This window comes from Spermophilus citellus, assembly GCF_964194105.1.
Source record: "Spermophilus citellus genome assembly, chromosome: 11".
In the NCBI taxonomy this organism is placed as follows: domain Eukaryota; kingdom Metazoa; phylum Chordata; class Mammalia; order Rodentia; family Sciuridae; genus Spermophilus; species Spermophilus citellus.
Genome location: NC_138192.1, coordinates 21,403,607 through 21,426,026, shown reverse-complemented (window position 1 = coordinate 21,426,026; position 22,420 = coordinate 21,403,607). Strand labels below are relative to the sequence as shown.

At 35.4% G+C, this 22,420-nt stretch overlaps 1 protein-coding gene across 1 annotated transcript in view; it reads right to left on the bottom strand.

The window, feature by feature from the left end:
* Nucleotides 1-22,420, bottom strand: part of NCKAP5 (NCK associated protein 5) — an 858,948-nt gene that overhangs the window by 499,582 nt on the left and 336,946 nt on the right. The window contains exon 4 of the mRNA XM_081262221.1: nt 16,769-16,832. Within this exon, the coding sequence (XP_081118347.1) occupies nt 16,769-16,832 (64 nt within the window). The remainder of the gene's footprint in view (nt 1-16,768; nt 16,833-22,420) is intronic.

The window sequence follows — 22,420 nt, the reverse complement described above, 5'->3', positions numbered from 1 at the left end:
CCTCAGCACCACATACAAAACAAAGATGTTGTGTCCGCCGAAAACTAAAAAATAAATATTAAAATTCTCTCTCTCTCTCTCTCTCACTCTCTTTAAAAAAATAGAAGAAACAAGTACCACATGACATAGCACTCCCTGTCACTTGGACGTATCTTGTCTGTAGTATAAAAAGGAAATTTCTCATTTAATTCCAAATTATATTTGAAAAGATGGTTTCTGTAAAATATTAGTATATTTTAGTAAAAAATTAAGGACACTGATGTTTTGCTACTTAAAATTGGCTTGGTGGCTAGGCTACTGTTGCTAAGGACAACCTGACAGTGAATTCACTGCTCTTAAATTTAATACACATTTTTGAACAAGTGCACCCATACACATGCATATAAACAATATTCTTAGCATCTACTCAGATAAACATAAAATGACAATTTCTTTCAGTCTCCTTTTTCTACTCACCCCCCACTAATGGAAACTAAAGGCCACATTTTCTCTGACTAAAAATGGTTTGAATTTAGTTATCCTATACCTAAAATTGATCCAAATTCACAGCTTTATAACTCAGACTACACATATGCAAGCAACAAACTGCTGGTTCAGAAAATATAATGCTGTAATTCTAATAGAATAAACTTTTTATCTAGTGATTGAAAAAATACTTTCCTCCATCACAAACCTTTAAAATGCATCTTACTCTAGATATAGGTTGAGCACCTCAATCTAAAATCTGAAATCCGCAATGTTCCAAAAATTTTTGAGCATCTAGAACATTCTGGTTTGGGGAGTATTTTTTATTTGTAATTTAGGGATGTAAGTAGTTAAAACTCTTAAAAATTCCAAAATCTTCAACATTTTGGTCTCAAACATTTTGGATAAGAGGAGTCAGCCTGTGAAAGGCAGGGGCAGTATTTAGAATCAGGGACCTGCAAATCAGTCCCTTAAGTTTGGGACCTCTTACTCTCTCTTATTCTGCGTTATATACAGAATGGGCATCTACTACTCTCTGATCCTACACTTACTAAGCACATTTACCATACTAAGGTTTCCAATGTGAAGGTTTTATTTCTTGAATTTACAGGTTAAATTTTCTCTTGCACTTCCAATGATTAATATCTTTTCTCATATTCACATTCTCTTTCTCTTTCTCCACATCTGGAATCTTATTCATATTTATGCCAATACTAAAATTTAATTTTATAGCTAGGTCCATGTGCCAGTTATGTAGGTGTATGTTTCTAAAAAAGAATGCACCCACAGACCCAGAAATTAAAGAGGTAAAAGAGATCACTGCAGTATGGACAGGTCCTAGACATCTGATTATTAACTGGTACATGTGGAAAAAACAAAGCACCCTCTCTCACCATTAAGTTTTTTATTTGTCAAGCAAAGTTATACAACTAATAGAAAAGACTCTTCAGTCTTATGATGTAAGTGCATGTACCCCCAATCACTAGGAAAGGTATGCAAGATGCTGAGGTTTCCAGTTTACTTAAGCTCTTGCTTTTCACACTGTATACTCCAGACATTAAGAGCTGAAGGCTAATTTCAGAAGCAGTGACCAAACAGTACAAAGCTGCCTCACACCACTTCCTCTCACACTGTGTGAGACTGTCAGGATAACGCAAGTCACCCTTTTAAATCAAGACACCCTCAGGTGAGGAGTTCAAAGAAATGAGGGCCTTCTGAAAAATGTTGCTGTCAAAACACACAATGTGAAGTTTCAGAAGGTGTGGTTATTGGATGACACAGAGTTCCAAGGGCCCAGTGGAAGCACTTGCTGGGATGTCCTGCGAATAACCAACTGGAATCTTTTACAGTGCAGCTTCCTTGAAGGCAAAAGGCTCTATAGAACGAGCGTGAAAACTGGCACAAACGAGTCATGTTTTGCTTTTACTTCACTCAGTCCTCCACTTGAATCACTATTAACCACTAACCAAAGGCATCTGAAAATAGTTCCCCATAAATCTTAGGGGGACATATTCCTCCTCCAAGCCTCTGAAGAGTGGAGAAGGTGAGGGTGGAAACTAACCAGTGTGGAAATCAACACAATCATACTTGAATGGTGGTCTTATCACTGCTCCTTGAGATACCATGAGAATCACGTGTTAAAAACTGGATTTTAGTAACATTAGGGGAAAAAAGAATTCGTGACAAATGTGCTAAGGCAAGTGAACACTGATAGGGAGTTCTGCTCAAGAAATAGTGCTCTCTACCTCCCCTGCTGTTGTTCAATTCTCTCCCTTTTTTTTTTCCCTCCCCCTTGCCCCTCATAACCTCTTATAATTTTAAATCTGTATTTGGGGTGAAAATGGGAGTTCAAAGCACAATTTGAGTCTAATGTATGAAAGATGATATATCATGAACTATGTAATGCGATAAATAATCAATAAAAAAAAAAAAAAAGAAATAGTGCTCAAATAGTGGCAAAATACTGAGAGGGATAAAGTCGAATTTAGCTGAGGATGGAGAAAGCCTCAAGAAAACATTGCATCCATTGTAGCAATGAAAACCAGGCTGATATGGTATTATGAATTTTAAAACCCCACGAGAGGACTAAAGCCATTAAGAAACATAAATGATGTGAAACCCAGAAACCAATGAATCCTCCCCCTGCCCCAGAAAAGAAAGAGAGCCTGAGTAGGACCATAGAATAGAAACTGCAATGAACAGGAGTTAGCAAATAAATATTAGACAAACTTTTTATAAAAAGCTTCGAGGTTGAACATGCTGGTGATTTTACTCAGAATCCCTAGGAAGCTCCAACTCAGCATCTATCTGTCTTTTCTTTTTCTTTCTTTCTTTCTTTTTTTTTTTGTTTTTTGGCAATGGCCTTTCACTGAATCTTCACCTGGAAATAAATGATAAGCCAGAGAGAGAGTGAAGAGAGAACCCCACCACAGTGTGAGCGTAGCGGCCATGGAAAGCTAAGGGCAAAGCTATTAAAAAAAAAACTCCTGAAGTATTAGAGGCTTCCAGTAGACAGAGGCAGGAACGGGAGGCCACTGAGGAAGGATCCAGGAGACCCAAGAGGGAGCTGCTGTGAGGAGCATATGCACAGAGCTTTCTAAAGAGCCTGGGCACACAGCACCTGATGTCCTCACTGATGACACGTCTACGTCTTTAATGCTGCTCAGAGGGCATCAGGGAACAGTCCTTGAGGCACAGAAAATCTGGCAGTGGGACTGACAGCAAAGAGAACTTGGAAGTGAATTCCCAAAATGCCATCAGGAGCGCTTGTATAGCAGAGCTTATGAGGGCTCCCATGTTTACAATGAGGTCTTCTGGTTAAAGCCAAGGCATTCTCCAGGGTCCTTATCATGTTCAGATTCCAAGCCTGGCTGAAGGAGAGGTCCTGATCCTGCCTAAGAATCATTTGAGGGTTCTGCTTCCAGGACTGATGGAGCAAGCACACTTCAGGCTGTCTCTCCCACCGAACACAAATATAAATCCTTGACGGGATGCACTGAACAGCTTTCTAAGGACCTTGCTTTGTTTTGTGGTGCTGGAGATTGAACCCAGGTCCTCACACATGCTAGGCAAGCACTCTACTACAGAGCTGCATGCCTGGCCCTTCTAAGGCCTCTGAAAATAAATGGTAGCAGGCATACTCAAGACGGAGAACAGAATTAAGAGTTCCCTGAGCTAGCCATGAGTTCACCATCTTTCCCCTCTCTGGTATCCCCTTGCCTGGGCTCATATATGGGCCAAGTCTCAGAATCTTACACCAGGTGTGGACAGAAGCAGCTCCAGGAGCAGCTCCTTATCTACTCTGAGAAGCAGGTGAGAGAGCTTAAGGGATCATAAGGACTGAGGACATACTGTAACTAGTTTTTTGTTTGTTTGTTTCCCTTTCTCCCTTTCCCAGCCCTTTTCTGCACTGATGGTGACAGCAAAAGGAGGGTCACTAAGATTAACTACTTAAAGCTCTGAAGGTGCTTTTCAGAAAGTTGTGATTACAAAAGTGAGAGGTGTAGACCTATTGTTATCTTCTCCTCTCTTCTGACTGCTGAGCTACACACATAGGTGCATTCATGGGAGGTAATGAGAAGGCAAAGTAAAGCCCCAGGTTTCTGGATGGGATTACGAAGAGAGGCTCCAGGAAGGTTAAAAAAAAAAAAAAAAAGCCAGGTCACAGGGTGGCAGAAGAGCCCAAGGAACAATTCTACAACACTGTGATGAACATCTATGCTCACCTCTCAGCTATACATGCATAGATGTGATCTAAACAGCCTGCGCTGACTATGAAGATTGAGCTACAAGGACCAAAGCCGAATCCAATCAGTACTGTGAACACTGTGAAAGGTAAACCCAGGAACATGGCCCACAGAGGGCAGGTCAGAGCCTGAGGCTGAGTCCAACCTGGTCAACTGCCAGCTAAAACATCAACTCAGAATTCTCTGATGTAAAATCTCATGATGTAACATTCAAAATGCCTGGCAGACAGCACAGAATTACTCACCATTGAAGAACTCAGGAAATCTTAACTCATGAGGGAACAAAAAAGTCAATCAACAGATACTAAGCAGAGATCATAGAATATTTTTAAATAAAGGATTTTTTTTTTAAAAAAAACCTTCCTTTAGAGAAGAAATTATAACTTCTTTTAACAAGAAGTGCAAACTGTTAACACAGAAGATATTAGCAAAGAAACAGAACAAAGGAAATCATTAAAATTGAAAAACAGGAAAAAAAATCAAAATAAAATAGACACTAGTCGGATTCAGTAGTGGAATGTAAATGATCAAGAATCAATGAATATGAAAGTTATTAACAAAATTTATCCAATGTTACAAAGAAAGAAAAAAATCAAGAAACGCAGGAAATATTCTTGAAATATCAAGTCTAGCTTTTGTAACATTAGAATTTTAGAAAGGCAAAAAGGTGTGGAATAAATATGCATATATTTGAAGAAATAATTTGATGAAAGAGAAACTCTGATTCAAGAGCTCAGTGAGCCCCAAGACAGGATAATTTCAAAGAAATCTACATCCAAGCACATCATAATCACAATGCAGAAAACTAAAGACAAAATAATAATAATCCCAAGAATGTCAGAAATAGAAATTGAGGTGCGATTCTAATGACCATGAGTTTCTCATTAGAACTTATTAAAGCTACAAGAGAGTGGAACAATTTTTGATGTTCTCAAAAGAACTACCAACAAATAACTTAAAACAAAATTTGCAAAAAGTTTCATCTATTAACATCAATGAACATAAAATAAGTAGAGTTAAGTTTAAAAATATGAAGTTCAAGATCTCCAGACAACTAGAAAATATTGCTCAAAGATATAAAGGAAGGGGCAGGGGTTTTGGCTCAGCAGTAGAACGCTTGTCTCACACGTGTGGGTTCAATCCTGAACACCACATAAAAATAAATAAAATAAAAGTACTGTGTCCATTTTACAACTAAAAAATTTCTTTAAAAAATACTAAGGAAGATCTAAATAAATGGTGGTTTACATCATGTTTAAGGATTGAAAATTTGATACTGTGAGATATCACTTCTGCTCACATTGATCTGAAGATTCAATGCTATTATAAACAAAAATCACAGGACACATTTTAAGGAAATTGACAACCTGATTCCAATATTGACATGGAAATCAAAGGGACTTAGAACAGTAAAAATGTCTTAGGAAGAGAACAGAGTTGAAAGACTTATACAACCTTATTTGAAATCTTATAAAAATCATGATAATCATACAATATGTTATTTGTACAGGATACAAAAATAGCTACAAATAATAAAAGTGAGAGTTCAAATATAAATTTTTACACATAGAGGCAAATGGTTTTCAACAAGTTACCAAGAAGATCCATGAAAGGAAGTTATTTTTTTTTTTTTTTTAGAAAAGTATACAAGCATATGTGAGTGTCTGTAATTTTAATAATGACAAAACTGGACCCACATCATAGAAAACATTAAGTCCCACTGGATCATGTATCTACATATAACATCCAAAACTATAAAGCTGTGTGTGTGTGTGTGTGTGTGTGTGTGTGTGTGTGTGTGTGGTGGTGGTGCTGGGGTTTAAACCCAGGGCCTTGTGCATGCGAGGCAAGCACTCTACCAACTGAGCTATAGTTCCCAGCCCAAAACTATAAAGCTTATAGAAAAAAATGCAAAATAACATTTTTATAAACATGCAATAGGTAAAAATTCTTAAAATACAGAAAGCACTAATTGTCAAAGAACAAGTAATAGATCTTCAATATTTAAATACTTCAGGTCATCAAAAGACACCATTATTTTAAATGGATAGGCAAAGCAAAGAACAGGAAGAAGTTAGCAAGACATATTTTCACAAGTATTGAAAATATATATTAAAAAAAACTCACAACTAAAAGAGAAAAGAACCCCCCTGAGCATGCAAAAGAATTTAGCAGAGTCACACATTAAAAACTCAAAATAGACCAGAAATGTACATATAAGGACTAAAGCCATAACCTAAAAGGAAGATCTTTTTGACCCTGTGTTAAACAATGCCTTCTTAAATAATTTATCAAAAGTAAAACAATGGTGGGGGCTGGGGTTGTGGCTCAGCAGTAGAGCCCTCATCTAGCACGTGCGAAGTGCTGGGTTCAATCCTCAACACCACATAAAAATAAACAAATAAAATAGAGGTATTGTGCCTATAACTAAAAAAAATTTTTTTAAAAAAGTAAAACAGTGGGAAAAATTGGAGCTTTTTCAAAATTAAAAAAATAATCCTTAGTTTTTTAAGAGGACACCATGGGAAAAAAAGTGAAAAGAAAAACCAACCAAATGGGAGAAAATAATTACAAATCATTTATCTAATAATTGACTGTAATATTCACATAAAGTATGGCCAAGAATTTCACAGCTACCATATTCATAAAGAGTAGAAACAACAAAAATATCTGTCAAAAAGAAAATGGATACAATAATTATAATATTTTCATTTTAAATGGGCAGTAAGTGGATGAAAATATGCTCATATATTTTACCATATAGGCAGAGCACATCAAAACACAACAAGATCACCTTACATATAAACTACAATGGCCAAAGTCAAATGGACTGATGATTTCAAATGTTGGCAACAAAACCAACAAAATCTCTTTCATTTTGCTGGTAGCAATGTAAAACAGAATACTTTGGAATACAGAAGAGCTGTTTCTTTTAAAGATAAACCTACATTTACCCTAAGATTCAACAATTTGGGGTGGGGATATAACTCAGTGTAGAGCATTTACCTAGCATGTGGGAGGCCCAGGGTCCAATCTCCACTGCCCTACCATCATGATTCCCTGCATAAAGTATTCATAATAGCTTAATTCTTAATAGCTAGAAACTGGAAAATATTTAAATGGATTTGTATCAATAGAATAGATTAAAAATGCAACACTACTCAGCAAAGTAAAGGAATGAACCATAAATAGATATAATGACGTGAATAAATCTCCACATTATGCAATGTGGAAGATTTAAGACACAAAAGAGCACGTACTTTAGATTTCATTCACCTGAAACCCAAGAATCAATTAAACTGGATCAAAATTAATAGGATCGATTCAATGCAATTCCTGTCGAAACTCCAGTTGACTTTTTCCCACTGACATCAACAATTTGATGCTAAAACTCCTGTGGAAATGCAAAGGGCCTAGAATAACCATCAAACCTTAGGAGAGGGAAGAACAAATGGGGGACACACACTTCAATTTCAAAACTTATTACACAGTGGTACTTGTGTTACTTGATTACTATTGCAATCAAGGCAATATGCTAATGGCATAGGAGAGATTGACAGATCAGTAGAAACCCACAGAAATAAACCTTTGTATTCATGTCAATTGATTTTCAACATGACACCAATATAATTCAAAGGAAAAACCCAGTCTTTCTAACAAATTGTGCTAGGCCAAATGGACAACCCCATGCAAAAAAGTGAGGTCAGACTCTTCAAATCACATACAAAACTCCAAGTGTATCACAGATGTAAATAAAAGGATTGAAACCATAACCTTATAGGAAAATCTTTGTGACCATGGGTTGGGCAATGCCTTCTTAAATAAACTACCAAAAGTAAAGTTAAAAAAAAAAAAGGAAAGAAAAGAAATCAGAGCTATTCTAAATTAAAAAAAAAAAAAGTTCAGTGTTTTTAAAGGACACCATCAAAAAAGTGAAAAGAAATAGGAGAACATATTTACAAATCATATATTCAATAATGGACTGATAGATCCACAAATAGTATTGCCCAAGAATTTCATAATTACCTTATTCAAAAAAGGTGGAAACAACTCAAATATCTTTCCAAAAGAAAACAGATAAATAAACTGTGGTATTTTCATACAATGAAGTACTACTAAGCTGTTGTTTAAAAAAAAAAAAAAAACTACTAATAAACAAAAAACATGCATGAATCTCAACAACATTATATTGAAATACAGCATGCAGACATGAAAGAAAATCGTACAGTACCAGTTACATAGAATTCAAGAGAAGCCAGAATGAATACAGGCATTACATAAAGTGTATCAATAATTAATTATGCAGAGGTGGAGGTAGGATTGACAAGACAAGAGTGAAAAGGCACCTTTGGTGATGAAAATATTCTACACCTCCATCAGGCTGTGGGTGTCGCCGTGAATCTAAACTAACCAAATTACATAGTTAAGACATTTGCATCTGACTTTGAAATTTTACTTCAGGTTTTTAAAGAATAACAAAAGGAGAGTGTCATGCTTCATGGTGTCCTTTCTCACCTTCACCCTACTTCAAACATAAAACAAAGCCATTCTAGCCACCAGAACTATGAGACTCTTTGCTGAAATAAATTGTCTTCTGAAACTTCTGTCCTGTTGGAAAATGAATGGAACATTCAATTAAAAAAATTCAAATATTTTAATCTCCTTCTTGATGTCTTTTGTAACCCATTGTTCATTCAATAGCATATTATATAGTCTCCAGGTGTTGGAATATCTTTTATTTTTTATTTTATCATTGATTTCTAATTTCATTCCATTGTGGTCTGATAGAATGCAGAGTAGTATCTCTACCTTTTTTGTATTTACTAAGAGTAGCTTTGTGGCATAATATATGACATATTTTAGAGAAGGATCCATGTGCTGCTGAGAAGAAAGTGTATTCACTCATTGATGGATAATATACTTTATATATATATCAGTTAGGTCTAAGTTATTGATTGTATTATTGAATTCTATAGTTTCTTTGTTTAGCTTTTGTTTGGAAGATCTATGCAGTGGTGAAAGAGGTATGTTAAAGTCACCCAGAATTATTGTGCTGTGGTCTATTTGACTCTTGAACTTCAGAAGAGTTTGATTGGTGAACACAGATGCTCCATTGTTTGGGGCATATATATTTATAACTGTTGCTTCCATATTTCTGGTAGAATCTAAAAGCTGAATTGGAAAAAAGGTAGAAATTTCCCTAAATATCATGGTGGACCTGGGGTATTCCAGGTGTTACCTGACCTGGACAGGGGAGTGCTACATAGTAATGTTATCTTTGACAACTAATTATATCCTTGAAAGAATCCCGGGGCAATCTGAAGTTTCCAAGGCCATCCACCTTTTCAAGCACAGTTTAATATTGCACTAATTCAGCTAAATAATCCACAGCATTATTCTGTGGATTTCTCTACAAATTACTAGTATTTTATCTCCTTTTGTTGATTTTATATGTTGCAATAAAAATGGCATTTAATTTCATGTTATTTAACCTTTTGTATGATAGAAGTTATCACCTTCTCTGGCTGATCTCCATCTTTTACCTTCAGTTTATGATGCCGCAGTTATGCTCAGACATGTATTTGCCATGTCCAGGTCATAGAAATAACACATCTTCTAATATCTTCTTATTATTACTCCCATCATTCTGTTGATGGTACTATTTTTAACTTCAATATTTTAGTCTAAATTCACTTATGATCATTAGTGATAAATTATTTTTAAAATTCAGATAGTATTTCAGAAAATGCAATACCACGTTATTCCATCCAGTGTTACCATATTTTTTTAAAAATCATGGTATGTACTTTATTAAATAAATCGATACAACTTAAGACCTCTCCTCCCTAAGGTGTTCATTATAATAAATTTGAAGTATGATATTCCCATACATCTGAAACTTTTTTTAATGTTATGCTTCTTGCATTTATCCATGTACACACATGCATATCTAGTTCATTTTAACAGCTGCATATTATTTCTCTGAATAAATCTGTTTACTGTCCTGTTCTACTGAAAGGCCTTGACATTGTTTTTACTTTTTCTTATAAAATGGAGCTAAAGTGTACACCTTTCTATGAACTACTTTGTATATATGTTAAAAATTTCTCTAGTATAGAAACATAAAATGGAATTTCCAAGTCACAAGCAATTTGGACTTCAACTTTACTAGATAACACAAAATGGATCTTCTAAATGTTTCAATTAGTTACAGTCCACCAACAGTACAGAAGAATTTCAATGTCTACATATCCTTGCCTAGTGGAGTTCTCAACCTTCAAAAATCTTTCCAAATAGATAGGCAAAGGATTTTAATTTATCATCTGCATTTTTCTGAACAAGAAACTTTTCAGCATTTACTGATCTTCATACTACTCTGCTAGCTTCTGTTTCAAATATCATATTTTTTCATTTTGTTAATGACATCTTTCTTAAACAAACATTTTTATTTCAAATGTATTCAGATGTATCTATCTTTTCCCATTATGGTTTATGCATTTTGTCTTTTGTTAAAAAAATCCTTTCTTATTTGTACATCTCATATTCCCCTACGTTAACTCAGAAAAGTTATATATTTTCACTTTTAATTTTCCAACTTTTGATTTTTACAAAATTCACTTTTCTCCATGGTATTTGATAGCAACTAAATTATACCATCTGCTATATAAATTGCCACAGTGGCCTTTTTAAATTGCCCATTCTCTTCTTCCTAGTTTGTAATTCTACTTCCATTATCTCCCATATACACAGGTATAATTCAAGGCTCTCCATTCTATTCTAGGGTTGATTTGAATATCTTTTCCCCAACATCACACTGTTTCAGCAATAAATCTTCATGCATGACAAAACACAATATACGCATTATTTTTCTTTAAAACCATATCATATATGGTGAAACTTTTTTTTCATGTTAGTATCTGTATTTGCTTGATAAATTCCATGAAAACCCTGCTGGGATTCTGATTGTCATCACACTGAATATATATACATTATTCAGATTGGTATCTTCATGGTAGTGAGTCTTCCCTTTCACAAGTATGGCATAATTTTCCACTAATTTTGGTCTCCTTTTAAGCCCTTTAATGATTTTTCTCCATCAGTATCTCATAACATTTTGCCTGAGATTTATTACTACATCCATTTTTTCCATGTTTTAAATATTTTTTTAAATATACTTTATAAGGATTGATGTAGGAGAAAGTCTATTGATTTTTTTTTCCATTCATTTTACATTCAACAATCTTCAAAAGCTTCTGTAAAGATTCCCTGAGATTTTTTCTGTTTACAGAGTGACTGACAGCAAATAGTACAAACTGCCCCTCAACCCTTATACCAATTATTCGTCTTGCCTTACTGTGCTAGCCAAGACAAGAACTTCAACAGAAGCAGTGACAGGAGACATCCTAGTCTGGTTATGGATTTTAAAAGGAATGTTTGAATACTTCATTATTAAGAACAATGTTGACTGAAGATTTTCACTGGACATCCTTTTATCAACTTAAGGAAATAAGATTCCACTACTGCATTTTATTAATTTTTTTTTTTTCCTGAGACTACTGGAATTGTATTTTGCCTCTTCATCTATTATTTTTGCCAACTGTGTTGATGATATTTCTGGTGTTAAGCAGACATTACAACCCTGGAATAAAAACTACCTTACATAAGCTTTATAAAATATGTGAGTTGACACTCATTATTCATGTTTTCAAATTCACTTGTCCATTAAAAGGAGCCAGATTTCCTTGGAGAAATACTGATTCTATGACAGGGACATGAAGCATACAAAGTGAGCTTACAGAATCTTGTAATTATAGAAAGAGAATGTTAAGAAGAATTTAAAAAAAAAAAAGTAAACACAATGATGGGAATCTGTCAGAAAGACTGACTCAAGAAGCCAATAAAAATGCTCATAATAGTCAAAGTTGGAATCATTTCAGTTAAAAAAATAAATAAAATGGTATTTGTTCATAACCCAAAGTATAAAACAAACATCAACGCATTCATGCATATATAAATAAGCAATGGAACAAATAAAGTCATGGGGAAGAAGAGAAAAGTTCTTTTGAATTCTTTCTTGGTACATATGTAGCTATTACCCTTGAGAAGGAAGGATCACTCTCCACTCCTAGGTGTGGGCTACACATGGTGACCTGGTTCCGAAGAGTACAAGATAGAAAACAGTGGAAAAGTAACTATATAGTAGGGAAACTCAACAAAACCTACCTCACCCACCAGACCAACATTGGTGTTAACAATGAAATGTCATGATGACAGTGTATACTCTGAATATGATGTGACTAAAAAGGGTATTTTAACATGTGAACTACTTCGCTGAAATACAAACCAAATCATGAGAAAAACATCTGACAAATGCCAGTGAGACAAATGCAAAAAAAAACCCTAACCATTATTCTTAAAACTATCAAGGTCATCCAAAACAAAGAAAATCTGAGAAATTATTGAAACCCAGAGAAGTTTAAGGAGACATGAAAATAAATGTCACATACATCATTGGCTGAGACCCTGAAACAACAACAACAATAAAAAAGACATTAGAGTGATGGAAATCTGGTGAAATATGTAGTTTATTAACACAATATATCACATTGGCTCATTAATTGTGACAAACGTACTAGTGTACTAATGTAAGGTCTTAATAGCTGAAACAGGATATGGAGTATATGGGAATGTTTTATACTACCTGAAATTTTTTTCTGTAATGTGTTTATTTTTAAAGAGTGAGTAGGGGATATTCTTTTATTTATTTATTTTTTGGAGACCAGTTTGTATAATAGTATTTTACATGGAAAAAATATCAGCATTCCCATTGCTGACCTCGGTTAATATTAACATTGGAAATACTAGATAAGGTTAAAGATAGTAAAGATTGCATTGTTCAGTAATGATGCTAGAAAATTAATTATCAGTTTGGTAAAAAAAAAAAAAAAAATCTTTCCAATCCTTACATCATGCCAAGCATTACTATCTAGAATTTGTGAAGATTTACATAGAAAAAAACCCAAAAATTATAAACATAAAAGATATAATATAAAATATAAAAAATATAATGTAAAAATATAAAAGATAGTGAGAATGAATGAATTTATACCCTTGGGGTGGTGTTTTAATCAGCTTTTTCATGGATGTGACCAAAATGTCTGTCAAGAACAAGGAGAGGAGGAAAAGTTTGTTTGGTTTACAGTTTAGAGTTCTTGGTCCATAGATGGCAATTCCATTGCTCCAGCCAGGCAGAACATTATGGTGGGAGGGTGTGGTGGAGGGAATCAGCTCAAGATTTGGCATCAGGAAGAAGAGGAAAACTCTGCTCACGAGGGACAAAAAGTAAACCCCAAAGGCACAACCCTCAGGAACCCACTTCCTCCAGCCACACCCTACATGCCTACTGTTACCACCCAGTTAATCCCTATCAGGGGATTAATTAACTGATTAGTGCATTTTTCCTCTACAGTTTCTTGAATTGCACACACACATGAGTTTTTTGGGGACAACTCATATCCAAACCATAACAGGTAGAATGGATATTTTTTATCGTTAAAATGACATGGAAGTTTAAAGACAGAACAGAACTTGTAGTACACAGTTATGAATGGTGTCAATGTTACAGCAAACAGTAGGCAAGTTCACAATGCTCTGTAAATCTAAAATTATTCTAAATAAAGAAATTATTAAAACATTAATTTCTCAAAATGGTGCCTTGGAACAGTCTGAAAACATATAAGTGAAGAGATCTATTACATAAAAGCAAATTTTAAAAAGAGCGTATTTTGCATTAAGGACTTTCACTATAACAAAGTTATTGATGATTTCTAAAAAAATAAATATCTGCCTCAATTCATTCATATGGCTTTTTAAGTAAACCTTTTACATATTTTTTCCCATCCCATTTTTTTCTTTCATGTGGAAAACCAGAAAATGGTGAACAGTAGTTTTTGAAAGCATAAGGTGATCTGGTTGAGGCAATCTCTCCACTTCTGCTGAAGATGAAACAGAAGTTCCACAGAAAAATTTCTAGCAGCAAGAATTAAATTTAAAGGATTTAACAGAACTGCCTTGTTTTAGGAGTTCTCAGATACTTAAAGAACAAAGACTTTAGAAATGAAGAACTGCAGAAGCAGAAATGCTGAAACATAAAATTAAATTACAAAACTCAAAAGATTGTCTATAAAAGGAAAAAAATAAAAATGAGAAAGGAGTAGAAAATAAAAGTAATGAAAGTTAGAGATGATGGTGTCTTAAAGGAACTGAGGTATAATTAAGGATGGAATGGGAGATGACAGGGACATGAATGGCATTGATCCATAACATGTCACTGCCTTGTCCCTAGACTCCCAATGATTCCTTTCACAGAAAGCATGCACCAGTGATTCATGGGGACCTGAGGGACTGACTCCTCCGCTCCCATCTCTTCTGACTTTCTCCTCCAATTTCCCCTCTCTTGGAATCCCTTGCAGCCAACCTTGCCCACACAGTTCCCTGGGCTCTGGCCCACCTTTGTATTAACTAAGCTGCCTGCCTGGATATCCTGCCCTCCTCCAGATATCCCTGGGAGAAAACTCCACTTGCTCTTCAAGATTTGCTCAAATATTAACTTTTCAGTGATTCATCACTGTGCATATTCTACTTAAAATGGTAAGCCCCTAGACCCCTAGATCTCCCATTTTGCCGTTTTATTTTCTCATACCTCCTTCCACCAGCTAACATTTTAATCATATTGGATATCTGTTTACCCAACCACTGCACTATAATAACCAGATTTTTGCCTGTTTTAATCACTACTGTTTTTGATAGCACCAGGCATATAGTAGCTGCTCAATAATTATCTTTCTAATATATCAGTATAAAATTGTCATTTTCAGTAACATCATCAAAATACAGTAAGAGAACATGGGTAACTCGTAACTTCTACAAAGTCAGCTTCTTTCTATCTGTATATAGATTTTCTGTTTTGCTCTTGTTTTCGCACTGAACCATTACTTCTAACGTGTTTTAAATGTTTTAAAAGAAGGTTCTGTTTTTGTACAAGAGTAGACATTTATCCATCTGCAATCATTTCACATCAGGCACATTCAACATCAGAGTCAGAAAGAGTGAAACTTCATTGTTCCAAGGTCTTTGCTTTTCTGAGCTTCAATAATATTTAGTTATTACCAGAAAAAAAGCTGCACATCATAAAACCTTTACATGGGCAAATGTTTGGCAGCATGACCCACTAAGCTAAGGGAATCATAAAATTTCAACCTCCTCATTTTTAAGATGAGAAAACTGAGACCTAGGAAAGGCACCTCCTCACATTCAAGTCAAGCATAGCTGATGAAGTGGTAAGCAGGAGCTCATCCCAGAGGACTGAAGTATTAACAGACCGGCCTTGCCTGACAGCATCTCTAAATGCAGCCAGAACTCTAGATTGGAAATGTTCAGTTCACCATTCAGCTAGATCTTTATTTTTTCCAACTTTTTTTCCATTTCATTGCTCAACAATGTTTGTGAGTGGCTGCTTCAAATTGCCTGAATGTTCAAGATTCTTTTTGCATTATGATCAATAGCAAAACAAGCAATGCAATCACCTTCCCTAGGATTTGGGCAAGTTCTCAGGCCACTATACCTTACAGAATCCACTTAGCATTCAGCCTCTCACTCCAATCATGGGAGAAGTGAGAGGACAGTATATTTCACAAACTTCTTACTCTTTCAGTGGATGCATTATCAATTTACCCCCACAAATCAAATGGAAATAGCCTTTCAGGGGCTGAAAATGTGTCCATTCTCTTTAAAAAAAAAAAAAATCTTCAGCTGAAAAATTACACACATACCACTGCTTTGTCATAAGTGGGGAAAAATAAGTTTGGTGTCATATTTTCTTCTCAGAGGTAGCAATAGCAGTTAATCTACACACATGCATTCCCTGGGTATCAGAGACAGTCGTCTCGGATATTATAGTGTCACCTGGGCAAATACTTTGGCAAAGACAGTCTATAAAATGAAGTTGCTAGGGACCAAAACAACCACATTGATTTTTAGTACAATTCAAACCACAAAGAAACATCCCTTTTCTAAATGGCACAAGCTGAAAACGACAGGGAGAAATATATTGCAAATAGTGGAGACAAGGAATAGAATAAAAGACAATTACATTAGCAAGCATCTTGGTACTTTTTTCAGTTATTTGTTTAAGGTCAGAGAACTAAGAGGGTTGAATTATGTTAAACATCCTTATCTGAAAATCTAAGATTACTCATTTATGGACCTTGTGCTCACAGCTGGAAGCCTGGGCAGCCAGTGGAGCTTTTCGAAATAAAGCATTACAAGCCTTTGAATATTTGAACATTTTTTTTTCAAAGCCCAAGTAGTTTTCCTGTCAATTAATCTCTTTTTCTCTGCAAATGATAGAGCAGCCTAAACTGCACTATAAATGTATCATTTACCAAAGAGTCATTAAGTTTGCTGCAACAAATATTTTGCTTAGTATCTTTAAAAGGACAAAATGACCTTGAAGCCAGAGACCTCTGAACAGGAGGTTCAGACCAGTCAGGACTCACCATGGCCCCCTCGCTTGTTCTCTGGGCAACTTCTCGCTGTAGTCGGGCCACAGCCAACTTCTCCCTGGAGAAACAACAGTACAAAATGAGTTGACCATTCCCAGGGTAGAGGCGATTCCAGAGTGGCTGTGAAGCATTCCTTGGAGATCCCCAGAGGAACTCCCTCCTTCCTGTCCCTTACATCCTCCATGATACTTTCTATAAATATTTAAAGCAATTGGTCATTAGTGCTTTACTTTCATCCAGTGTTAAAAGAGAGAGATTTTTTTTTTTTTGCCTTAGATTTGTAATAACCATATTAAGGCTGAATACTGAATAAAAGCTTTGCTTTAAGTTCATTAGCATATATCCTTTATACATACATTTCCCAAGGCTGAAATTCTTCAATTGTTCTTCCGGTGTCAACTTTGCTTATACGTTTTTAATCATCTTTGTTTTGTTACTCTACACCAATATCACATTTTAAAAAGCAAAGAAAACATAACTTCACACTGTTCTTAAAATAATACTAGGAAACCATCTGTTACAGAGGCTTGCTATGTAACACTCTCTATGCTGAGCATTTTACCTGATCTCCTATGAGCCTGACAACTAACCTACATTCCATTAGCCCCGTTTTATAAAAGAGTAAACTGAGGGTAAGAGAGGCTATGTAAAAAAACCTGAAGCCCTAACTGTCATGTAGTAGTTTTAGGATAAAGGTTTAGATTCCCTTACTTAAAAGCCCAAATAAATCATTCTTCAGGGTCTAGGAAACATGAAAAATGTAGATTTAAAAATCAATTAATTTTAATATTCTGTTTAACAGTGGGGTTCATTTTATATTCCTTATAATTGAAATTCTGAGTTTAGATACCTGAATCGGGGCGGGGGGGTTCTTCTTAAATAGTGGTTAACATAGAGGCGGCGGGCTGGGGATGTGGCTCAAGCGGTAGCGCGCTCGCCTGGCATGCGTGCGGCCCGGGTTTGATCCTCAGCACCACATACCAACAAAGATGTTGTGTCCGCCGAGAACTAAAAAATAAATATTAAAAATTCTCTTTCTCTCTCTCTCTCTCCTCTCTCACTCTCTCTAAAAAAAAAAAAAAAAACAAAACAAACAAAAAAAAAAAAACAGAGGCGGCTTCTTCTGGAAATCCCCAAATCTTAGTTTTATCAAGGATTTCTCCTGAAATCCTTTGAATACTGTCAATATGTGAAACTATTTGAGTGATGTTTCATCCCTCAGTCTGCCCTCTGCACAGGATCAGTCCCATGCAAAACACAGAGGAGGCTGCTAGAGTCCCAGAGGAGTGAAAGGATTTCTTCCATCCTAATTGCCTTGGTCTTTGAAATGCCTCGACTGCCAAAAGAGCATGTGCCTTAGTTGTGTAAAGGCCAAGCAAGCTTCCAGTAGGAACTTGACCAAAGGAAACAAGAAACAGGAGATGTTCCTGAGATACAAGTTTGGGATCCTGGGGCAAGACCTGTGGGTTCCTTGACCCCATGAGAAAGGGCAATAAACTAGATGAGAGAAGACTAAAGAAATGAAAGTCATAGTCCCCTTCTGGTTACAAACAAAGTAGAGTCCCTGAGTGTTCTGACTCAAGTCCTGATGAGTAGTTTAAGGGACAAATACAAGGAGCAGAAGTTGAAAGGGATGCATACGCCTAATGTTTAATTTGATATGAAAATTAAACTCTCGCATTCATCTCCTCTTTCCCGGGAAATCATTAAAAATGCAATAGAAGAATAGTAATGATAAAACATTTTGTAAGTATTTTAAGAGAATACACCCATAGTGAATGACACAGCAAGTCTACTTTGGAATGCAAAGCCAGTAGAAATACAAATACATGTTCACTCAAAGCCACAGACTAGAATGCTCATAGAAACACTGCTTGTAACAGCCTTAACATGAAAATGCATACACCTATTAACATCAAAGTAGAAAAATAAATAGCACAGTCAGTCATACAAGGGAATAGTATAAAGCACTGAGAAGGAATAATCTACTGATAATCAAAATACATGGAGTTATCACAAACATGAGCAAGTGCCTAAAAGCATATGTGTTCTGCTTCTGAAAATATACACAGAATTTCTATCCCATCTGATAAGACAAGAAAAAAGACATGAATATCAAAATGTAAGAGGTAAAACTGCTCTATGCACACATGACAATTTCCTATATAAAATATTTAAGTGATTTTTAAAATAATTATACAACTGATATGTGAATTTAGTAAAGTCACAGAATTATTTTTAAAAACTATATTTTTCTATTTTAGCACCAATCAATTGAAAAATAAAATTTTAGAAGCATCTATTATTGTGAAAAACAAAATACCTAGAAAATACACTTACCAACACTTCCCAGACTGCCATATTGTAAACTAGAGAACACTGTTTAGAACACTGAAAAGAGACGAATAAATAGAAATAATACCACATACATGAAGTAGTGGGCTTGATATGACTACAGTTTCAAAATGTGCACCACCCACATCTATACATTCTTTTACTCTGCCAAAGCAAATAAAGAGTAAGATATGACTATAGGAAAAAAGGAATCCCACACAGAAGAGGAGAAAAAGGAATCCACTTTTATTGTCTTTGTTGTTGTTGTATTTAAAAAGAAGTCCCTACGTAGGAATTCAGAGAATCACCCAACCTGACTTCAGCAAGAGGATGGAAAGCTCAGAAGAATGACTCCATGAAAAGAAGCAAAGAGGAATTAAAAAAAAAAAAAAAAAAAAAACTACCTATGTGCTTGTAAACATTGAGAAGAGTTTGAGTTTTATTTTATTTACTTATTTATTTACTTACTTATTTCCTCTGTGTTTAGCATGGAACTGATCCTGTGCAGAGGGCAGACTGAGGGATGAAACATCACTCAAATAGTTTCACATATCGACAGTGTTCAAAAGATTTCAGGTGAAATCCTTGATAAATAAGTTGTGCTGGGTGTTGAACCTGGTCCTTGTATATGCAAAACATGCTTCACAAATAGTCTATCCCTGAGCCAAGTCTCTAGTCCCAAGAGTTTGAGTTTTAATGCAGAATTGGTTAAGAATCAGATAGCAAAACACAGAAACCTAGGCCAACTCAGGTAGTAGCAAATATTTATTTTAGGAAAAATTAGCGTTACTCGAGATTTGCAATGCTAGAACTTAGACATGTCCATAAGTGGCATTTACATTACTGGATGTGCATAATGCAGTAAATTAATTAATCATCTAGTGAAAAAATTGGAGAGAAGGGGAAATGTGGAAAGATAAGAGGCATGGGAACACTAAATCCTGATCTTTCATGATAGGAAGACAATATAACTTTCTAAAACCAATCGATGTAGAAATAGGAGGGCAAGAAATATACACAAAAATAAGAAAAGCCTAAGTACACAGTTAAGTGCACTTAAAAATTAAGAAATCTAAACATAGTGAACATGTCCATATTCCTATCAGTTGTGGTGAAGTTAATATCACAAAATAACCACCTGTGACTGGCTAAATGATACATCAGCCTACCTGGTATTAGATGCTATGACTACTTTGCACTTACATGGCACAGTTCCCAGGTCCATGCCCACACACAATGATTCCCACCTTCCAGTGGAGTGGGACAAAAGCCTTTTAAAATATAGTCTGAAGTTACAAAAAGCAGACCTTTCATAGACCACCAGGTAAGTAGTCAAGTAAGCCTCAACAAAGTAAATCCCTACATAAGACCCTGAATAAGGAACATGTAGAGCAGTATTCCAATATCTGTGTCAAAAGCTTTTGTTCATATGGATTATATCGTTTGATATGTACCACACAAAAGTGAAAACTGATAATTCTCTAAAATATTAATTACAAAAAATAAACAAGCCCATACTAATATAAACAAACAGCTTTAAGGTAGGGGGAAAAACCCTATATTCCAAAGCAAAATAAATTTCCCAAGAATAACACTGCTTTAGAATTTTGTGAGTAGCTTCTTTAGAAAGTTCCACACATGTAAGAAGGTGAATGAACAAGGCAATATCACTTTAGAGTTACTATAAAAATAGTTTGACCTTGTAGATCCATTCAAAGGGTCTTGGGGACACTCGGGCTCCCAGGACCACACTTTGAGAACATCAACTAAAAGACAGATACATAATCAGGAATGGAGGAATGTTCTGGAAAATTGCCTTAAGTCATCATTCTTGATTGCTGAATCCTCGGAGGGTGCTTTAATATATATGCTAATAGCATGTTAATTTTTCACAAGAGTGGTTTAACATAAAAGAGACACTACTAGGAACAGACCAAGAGTCTATCTTATCACCATCATCCTACTAAATGAGAGTCTTAATTCTGCATAAAGGTTAGGAACATCACTCTTTTATGTCTAAAAGAGGTGGCCTTCATAACAACTATTAGAGGTTGTCACACTGTACAGACATTTATGTAATCTTATTAAATTCAATTTGAAGGAAAACTTCAATGGTTTCAGCAATCACATAGCATTTTAAAAGGACAGTAGTAATATATCATGAAATTTTGTGGACTGCCCACATATTATATTTTCAGGCATTCAGTGGACAGTGAATGAACTACTATGACAGGGCCAATCTCTAAACGGATGCACATTAGCTATGTGATTTGGTGAAACAGTAAATTATGTAGAAACTAGAAGTACCAACTTCAGTTTTCACCTAAGCACACAGAGACACAGGCTGAGAGAAATAGGGGAAGTTTCAGCGTAACCTGGATCACAGGAAAACAACCCTAACCCCAAACCTGCTCCCCAGCCCTCCTCATCAAAAAGTGAGAAAATGGTTCCAGTGTAGACAATTCAGAGCTACCACAACTCAGAGTAGCTAGGTGTTGAAGGGGAAGAATTTGCAAGAAGAGTAAATGCAAATGTCTCTTTGGGACTATGCTCTATACTTGTTTTAAATCATTTATGCAGAAATACAACATACAATGTCATGGAGTAGGGACCTTCATGGTTCCAATAGTTCAAGGTCCTTATGGGGTAAGTAGGCACAGCCCGGGAAGCTCAGTCCCCCCCAGCAAGAACACTCCAACTCTGCTGTTTTATAAATGCAGCTTCTGAATGACATTTCCTTTAAAAAGAGGGTTTTAGAGAGAAAAAACAATATAAAGGATTCTTTAAGGTTCAATAATTTTTATATTCTAGATATTTCAGGTCCTTAGTCTTCCAAGTGTGCATTTCATATTGGTTTTTAGTAGTACTTCCATTTCATTTCCATATGAAAAAAAAGTTGTTTTCTTTTAAAATTAAGAAAGTGATAAGCTGCCAAATAGGAGAAAGCATCAATAATAAAATACTCAGGATTTCTAGAGGTTAACATGTCTGGGATCAAATTATCAACTTAAACTATCAAAAATAAATAGCTTTGTCTTTTTTTTTATGGTAATCTCATCGCCTTTGGGTTTAGTCCCTGGCAAACCCTATCTTCAAACCTCCATGGTCCCAATATGTGTGAAACCAATTGGGACTAGCATCTTTTTCATGCAAATTGAAAGTTCTTACAAACAGCTTTGTGTAAAAATATAAAGAATACTTGACTTGCAAGCTACCCAAAGCAAATTAAATACACTCACATAAACGAAGGCCCTTGTGCCAGTTCATCTGCTGGGAACAACTGTGCATTACTGTTTTGTGTCTGTGGCAAAG